The following is an 8,027-nucleotide window of genomic DNA, read 5'->3' as shown; positions in this document are numbered from 1 at the left end:
ATTCTTTACCAGCTAGGCCACAAGGGAAGCCCGAGTAGTGGAGTGGGTAGCCTATCCCTCCCCCACGGATCTTCCCGACCCAGGGCTCGAACCAAGGTCTCCTGCCTTGCAGGCGGATTCTTAACCATCTGATCTATCAGGGAAGCCATTTATAACAGCAGAAATGCCGTGAAGAAGAAAAAGTGCGGTGTTCATTACAGTGGAGTACGGAAAGGGGAAGGCAGTTTGGGCAAATCCATCCTAACCTACTCTGTCACAGACTACTGGACGGGGTTCATTCTGGTTTTCAGAAAAGACCAAGGCATCGAAGAGGAGTATGGTGCCGGGTGCCCGGAGATCTCCAGAACACTTTTTAAAGAAATCCACTCTGGGCTCCACAAGATAGGTGGTACTCCCCTTAGTTTATATGCCTACTGTTTCTCAAAAGGCAGGGCACTTTCTGGAATTTCTACCAGGTGTTGACTTAATAGTTATAATAGCAATAATATCCCGCCACTACAGCTGTCATTCACATATACTTTCTAGTTTTATTTAAAATGTACACATTTACAATATTCTCAGACTGGTTTGTGTTATTTCATTTAAGCTCTGCCAGCAACCAAACATACGTATTCTCCTTGCCAATCTCATCCTTATTCCTTTCTAGGTTTAAGTCTAAACTGTTACACTCTTTAGTGAGATAAGGTAAATAGATTTCTGGAATTTGACAGCTGGAATTCTATAGATAGGGCACTGGGAACTGACTGATAACAGTAACTAGCTGAGTTAGTCCGCGGCGCCAGGAAGATCTCTGGTGTCTGGGAGACGGGATTAGATTCAGTTCCCATCGTAGCATTTACTACATTGCATCATGATTTCCTATTTACTGTGTGTCTCAGTAGACTAACTTTGAGGTCAGGGCTCATGTATGTGCATTTCTGTATCTCCAGTACCTACATTCACGTAAGTCTTTGAATCAAGACTTTAGATCCCTTGACTCCTGTCTGGCTGCAGATTGCTGCCTAACCCATACAGGCAGAGGTGGGCACCATATAAAGTCCCAAGGCGAAAGCTCAAGGAAATGACTATGCTATGTCTAGTCTACATGTGGAAAATCTAAATGCTTAAGATGACTCCACAATCATTCTGGGATGAGGAGGACTTTGAATTGGAAGGTGGGAGTGTGGGCAGGTATTACTGAAATCATTTATATACAACTTAAATGCTCCCTCACTACCTTATAGATACAAATGAGATTAACAGGCAAATTTTGCTAAAGTCATAGCTGCCTTCTCACTTGGATAACTAAGCCTCTTTCTTAAGGTTCCCTTTGTCATCTGATCACTCAAGAAGTCTCCACATCCTAGGCCTGCTCACACTTGCTATTCCACCTCAGCTCCTCAAACTACTTGTCACTCTCCTACTCTCCTGCTGCTCCAAGCCCTTGGGGTTTACCTTCCTTTCCTGTTGTTCAGTTGCTAAGTCGTCTCTGACTCTGTGACCCCACGGACTGTAGCACGCCAGGCTTCCAAGTCCTTCACTCTCTCCGAGTTTGCTCAAACTCATGTCCAAAGATTCGGTGATGCCATCCAACCATCTCATCCTCTCTTGCCCCCTTCTCTTTACCTTCCTTTACCACTATGGAAATACTCTCCCTTTTCTGTGGTCTGTTTTTACGAAGGGCCTCAGAGCAACATTAAGCCAAAACGTGTTATTCAATTCACTTGGACCACTCTGTTTCGCATTTAGCTTGCTCCTCCCCAGGATATACCTTTGCCACCAGAGTAAAGGCATCAGAAAAATTTCAGTGCAGTGACCACACTGCCTGGAACTGCCACTATTCTACCCTCAGACCTCTTGCTGATTTCTGCTTACAGAACTCAATAGCCTCTTGCCCCATCATAAATTTTCCCCCAGGTGTCAGGTTCCCTTTCCCTCCTAGGTTCTCTAGGTACTGCCCTTGCTACATAAATTACATTGTGTATGATATGAACTGTTAACCACAAGGAAAGAGAATAAACTCTCACAACTCCAAGGACCATTTAACCTTCAAAGTGTAACTTAATTTTTACCTCCATGAAGTTTCCAATCTGCATCAGACAGAAATGTCTTCTACCTTTAAACTTCAAATCCACATTGTCTTTATGAATAACTGGCCTTGTGATTAAGGCCTTGCATCCCCTTTATCACCTTCTGCCTATGCAGCCCCTCACACTGTTTCTATTAGGTCGTCTCAACTAGAGAGCTGCTTCATGCTAGGGAGCCTGGTGTAAACATTTTATCTCCCACTGTTTGTACACAGTAAATGCTCAAGTATTTGATAAATTATTAAATAAGTGATTTGTAATTGTACCCTTCCACTTCACGCACACCCTCCCTTGGCATGCAGTGGGATTGTGTTAAGTGAAGGCATCTTTGGTGGCACAAGATGGGTTTTTACATATCCGTGTGTGCTCTCGTTCACAGTCAGCAGGTGCAGAGTAGGGAACTATCCTCTTCAGAACTGACCCAAAGAAGCCTACTGACATTTTTTTTTTTAGGAATTCTGGACTGAGAGACAGAGCCTGTAGTCTCTGGATTTGCGCATGGCAGCACTCTAGAGACTATGCAAATTCTTGCTGAGATACCTAGAGCTGCTCCGCTTTCTACCTTTCCAAATACTCCAAGGTGCCCTCATATCCATCTAAAAAGTTCTTTTAGCTACAGGTTGTTTCTGTTTTCTTCTACTAGGAAAACCTGATGTAACAGCAGAATAAGGTGGAATACTGACATCACACAGATGATACTCCCCAAATAAAGGAAAATCATTCCTTGTGTTATCCAAGTATCTCACTTTACTCAAATAAACTCAGTTATTCTCTTTTCTTGAAGAAAAGTGTGGCTTTTATCTCTGAGAAGGAAAGGGTAAGTTTGGAATTCAGCTAGTATTAACAAAAAACAACAACTTTCAAAAGTTATGGAGATAAAAAATTACTTTCAAAACCATACATTTATGTCATTACACCCATCTTCATGTCATCTACACTGAGGTAAACAAATACATGTAAAATCTGAATAACATCTGCTGTACTTAAATACAAATGGTCTTATTAACTCTTCAAAGGACAGATGAGAATTTGCATTGATCTAATTCTTACAGTCTTGTCCAGTCCCTCTTGAAGCCAATGGCTGGGCAGTCTGTAAACAGGATTTAGTTAAGCCTACTGTGCCCATCTATCCATCCATCCTTCCAACATTGTTCTGTGCATTCTTCTGAGTGAGGCACTGTGCTGGATAATGGAGAAACGGGTAAGTAAAACATGACTCCTACCCATCAAGAAGCTCATAGGGGAAAAAAAGCTCACAAGAGAAACAGTCAAATAACTACAGTACAGTGTGATGTCATATAATACAGCTTGAGAAAAATATTACGATAGCCTCTAACTGCCTAGAGTAATGAAAAGAAGGAGTCTGAGAGAGAATGCTTGAGTTGGAAACACTTGCAGGGAAATGCACCTTCAGCTGCTAATCCAAAGGACGGAAAGTTTTGCTCTAGTTTTGTTGTTCAGTCGCTAAGTTGTGTCTGACTCTTTGTGACCCCATAGACTACAGCATGCTAGGCTTCCCTGTCCTTCACCACCTCCTGGAGTTTGCTCAAACTCATGTCCATTGAGTTGGTGATGCCATCCAACCATCTCATCCTCTGTCGCCCCCTTCTCCTCCTGCCCACAATCTTCCCCAGCATCAGGGTCTTTTCCAATGAGCTGGCTCTTCGCATCATGTGGCCAAAGGATTGGAGCTTCAGCATAAGTCCTTCCAATGAATATTCAGAGTTGATTTCCTTTAGGATTGATTGGTGTGATCTCCTTGCTGTCCAAAGGACTCTCAAGTCTCCAGCAACACAATTCAAAAGCATCAATTCTTCGGCAATCAGCCTTTTTTATGTTCCAACTTTCACATCTATACATGATTACTGGAAAAACCATAGCTTTGACTCTATGGACTTTTGTTGGCAAAGTGATGTCTCTGCTTTTTAATACACTATCTAGGTTTGTCATAGCTTTTCCTCCAAAAAGTGAGTGTCCTTTAATTTCATGGCTGCAGTCAATATCCGCAGTGATTTGGAGCCCAAGAAAAAGAAGTCTGTCACTGTTTCCATTTATCCCCCATCTATGCGCCATGAAGTGATGGGGCCAGATGCCATGATCTTAGTTTTCTGAATGTTGAATTTTAAGTCAACTTCTTCACTGTCCTCTTTTACCCTTCTGGCTCAGCTGTTAAAGAATTTGCCTGCAATGTGGGAGACCTGGGTTCAATCCCTGGGCTGGGAAGATCGCCTGGAGAAGGGAAAGGCTACCCACTCCAGTATTCTGGCCTGGAGATTTCCATGGACTGCAGAGTCTGTGGCATCACAGAGTTGGACACAACTGAGCAACTTCCACTCCACTTTCACCCTTATCAAGAGGCTCTTTAGTTCCTCTTCATTTTCTGCCATGGTATCATCTGCATATCTGAAGTTGCTGATATTTCTCCTGGCAATCTTGATTCCAACTTGGAACTCATCCAGCCTGGCATTTCGCATGATGTACTCTGCATAGAAGTTATTAGTAATAAGCAGGTTGATGATATGCAGACGATATACTCCTTTCCCAATTTGGAACCAGTCTGTTATTCCATTTCTGGTTCTTTTGCTTCTTGACCTGCATTTAGGTTTCTCAGGAGATAGGTAAGGTGGTCTGGTATTCCCATCTCTTTAAGCTTTTAGTCAGAAGAAAAAATAGAATGATAATATTTACCAGGGCCTCCTAGTGATAAGGCAAAACTACAGTACAACTCAGAAATCTGGATGTCTTATTGCCAGATTTATAGCACCTAAAGACACAGTTCCCATGAGTTTTTAATACTCAAAGACAAAATTCAGTTTTAAACATTTGCCCTGTTCTATGCAACGATCTTACCAGAAAGTCCTCTAAGAAGGTCCATATGCTTACAGTTTCGTGAAAGGGAGTTTAAATGGCCAAATGCATGTTTCATAAATGGAAATACAGTCCCTGATTTTATATAACTGAATCTCACAGTTACTAATTTTGGAACCAGTTAATACCAAACAATTCTTAAGAGGCAAAGGAAAAGAGTTGATTTCTCAGTGGAAATTTGGGGCCTAAAGAACAAGGATGGTTCTGAGTCACTGGACTACATGGGTTTTAATCTAAAAGTTTTTCTTCATTTTTGACTATGTTAGGGAGAATATCCTGAGATTAAACTACTATCCAAATGTCTTTTTCAAAAAGGGAAAAGGAAGCAATCCAACAGAATGTGCACTAAAACAGGCATCTCCTGTCTAAGTAAGTGCTAAAGGTGAATGCTTTAAACTCCCAACTTGACACCATTTCACACATGAAGACTCCATGAGATCCCTGCAAGCGTGTACTGCTGCCAACTCAAGGAGGAAAAATATTACGGGTGTGTGAAGAATGAGGAAAAGTTGCTGTTTTATGCACAATTCCTTTAAAGAGTAAGGACTATTTCCTAAATTTATCAAGAGGTTTTCACTCACTCTCTTTTGAAAGAGAACATAAAGGATGAAGGCACAAAAAGGGAAGCTGAAATCCAACTGCAATGACTACTCATGCAATTGGCCCCATTCTACATGGCTTTATAGAAACCTCCTGAGTACCAAAGAGATTACGCTTTTACAAAAGAAAGGTCCTACATTGTTGCATGGCACACTACTGCTTCCTTAGACCTTTCAGAAAATAATCCCCAAGTATTCTTTATAAACCCTAAACGGCTTTCTATGTTAAAATACAGCAGCAGAGATCAAGTGTAGAATAACTGCAGAACTGTGATAATGAGTTGTACTAGTTTCATATGAGTGAGTGACTTTCTACTCAAAAGAATGAGACAAAGGGCGTCACCCCAGGGACATAGTCAGTTTCACAGTGTGGACATACACATATGGATGATCTGAGGCACAAGCTGTGATTGGTCCTAAGAAGATGAAAGGCAGAATCAGGTTCAAAACCCACATCTCACGATTTCTGGTCCTTCTTTAGCAAAGATGTTGAGCAACTTCCTAATTGTATTACACACAATTTGGATCTTTCTCCAAAGTTGCTCCTGGTACAGCATGATAAGGAAAACCAGACATCTGACTTGGTAACAGTATCCAAGGTATAGGTGTCACATTCACAGCAAGCTTCTCACCATAGGATATCTGAGGTCTGATGCCATAGAGAGGACTATGGCCCGATCATGACTACTAGAGTTCAGTTTTCAAAATTTTGGGAACAATCTGATCGTAGCCTTTCCTTCTTGTTACGTTATAGGACAGGAATTTAGAGTATTCGGTCAACAGGTTCTCCCAGTAACAAGTGATGTCATCCATCTTTAAGTGGTTCAGAATAAACTGGCTTCCCCTAGAGACAAGATTAACAAGAACAGTTAAAGCATGACATTTAATAAAACTAGTAGCTTACATTTGAGTATACCTGTGCCAAGCACTGTTCAGAATACTTCATGTAAATTAACTCTTTGATCTTCAGAACCAACTCTGCAGCCATCGTATCTACTGCTGCTGCTACGTCACTTCAGTCGTGTCTGACTCTGTGTGACCCTATGGACAGCAGCCCACCAGGCTCTCTGTCCATGGGATTCTCTAGGCAAGAATACTGGAGTGGGTTGTCATTTCCTTCTCCATAATATCTACTATACACGTGCATTTGGAAATAGACATTTTTTTTTCTTAAAAACAAATATACAAAGAGCCAATCTCAGAAAGCGTACTTGAACTACTTCAAAGATTTCAGTCTAACTCTACAAAGGATGGGCTTAGGACATAGGTGACTGTGTGGTTTTCCCCAGGACAGTTTTGATTCTAATTATCTCTGTATAATGAGGCTGACATTCAGATAGCACTATGGTAACAACATTCTTATGACTTTAGCTTGGGAAAAGTAGGAATGATTAAAGCGGAAAAAGAAAAATGAACAGAACGTACCTTTCAGCAATTTCTTGAGCTATATCATCATTTGCTTTTACAAACTGCAACAGCTCCCTAAAATGGAAAGAATTATTACGTTTTGAAATACAGAGCATGCTCATTAGTACTAAGCAGAGAGATCACATACTGAGGCCTGTAGTTAATCTTTAGACATATGGATGTTGGGGTTTTTTTTAAGTAAAGCTATCGGGTCCTCATAAGATCAAAATAACAACAAAAAGAGTACTTTGCACATAGGCGAAACAATCTGTTCTAGTTTTGGAACATATTTGGGAAAACAGAGAAATGTTCAGCGATAACACACCAAAAATCAATAGTGAAGAAAAAATTTCCCTCCTGTCTCTTGCTCTGGTCCCCAGAAGAGGGCACTGGGCTTACATTTCTGGCCCTTCTCCACATGCCGTCCTAGCTCTTGCCATCATGAGAGGAAATTTGCCTTCATTTCACTGAGGTCAGTTCTCACACTGTATCTGAAAATCCTTTTGACAATATATCACGATTGAATAGCCGTATCTATTTAGTCTTCGAGAGGTTAGTGCTTTTTCACTGCATACTATCTGAATGTTACATTTTGAATCAGCATTAGAACACTTAAAAAATTAAATCCCACTCAGTCTAGTTGGATAATAATACAATACTATCTTTGAAAATGAAATTTTTTTTAAAAAAGCTTTCAGTGGAAAAAGTCATTAGGAGTAAATATCTTGAATGGCTGGGGACTTAGAGGCAGACTGTGGGAATCATCAGAGACTCTGCTTGAGGGACGGCTGCTTACTGGACGTTGGAGAGGTCTGTTTTTACTGGGATGTAGTGAACCCATGGCTTCAGCTGTGGGTAGAAGAATTCCAGCCAGTCGTCACCAACATGGAAAACAAGTGAACCACACAGAAAGAGGTGTTTGAACCGGAAACTTGCAGCAACACCCCGAAAATTAAACAAATACCTGGAAAAGAGAGAGGAAAATATACTTGATACTATATTCCTGCTACCACACATGACATTTTTTTCTTATCCCCTCTTTATCTCCCCTTTTATTACCCTCTCTTCTTTCTCTTTCCACTTTCAA

The 8,027-nt window shown here is 41.0% G+C and overlaps 1 protein-coding gene across 1 annotated transcript in view; it reads right to left on the bottom strand.

Moving 5' to 3' along the window:
* Window positions 1–2,871: 2,871 nt before the first annotated feature.
* Window positions 2,872–8,027, bottom strand: part of POGLUT1 (protein O-glucosyltransferase 1) — a 29,867-nt gene continuing 24,711 nt past the window's right edge. Inside the window, exons 9-11 of the mRNA XM_068971547.1 lie at window positions 7,737–7,904; window positions 6,959–7,015; window positions 2,872–6,377 (exon numbers count right to left, since the gene is read on the bottom strand). Of these exons, the coding sequence (XP_068827648.1) occupies window positions 6,221–6,377; window positions 6,959–7,015; window positions 7,737–7,904 (382 nt within the window). The 3' untranslated portion in view covers window positions 2,872–6,220. The remainder of the gene's footprint in view (window positions 6,378–6,958; window positions 7,016–7,736; window positions 7,905–8,027) is intronic.

This window comes from Capricornis sumatraensis, chromosome 1, assembly GCF_032405125.1.
Source record: "Capricornis sumatraensis isolate serow.1 chromosome 1, serow.2, whole genome shotgun sequence".
NCBI lineage: Eukaryota > Metazoa > Chordata > Mammalia > Artiodactyla > Bovidae > Capricornis > Capricornis sumatraensis.
This window is presented reverse-complemented; position numbering and strand designations above follow the sequence as displayed.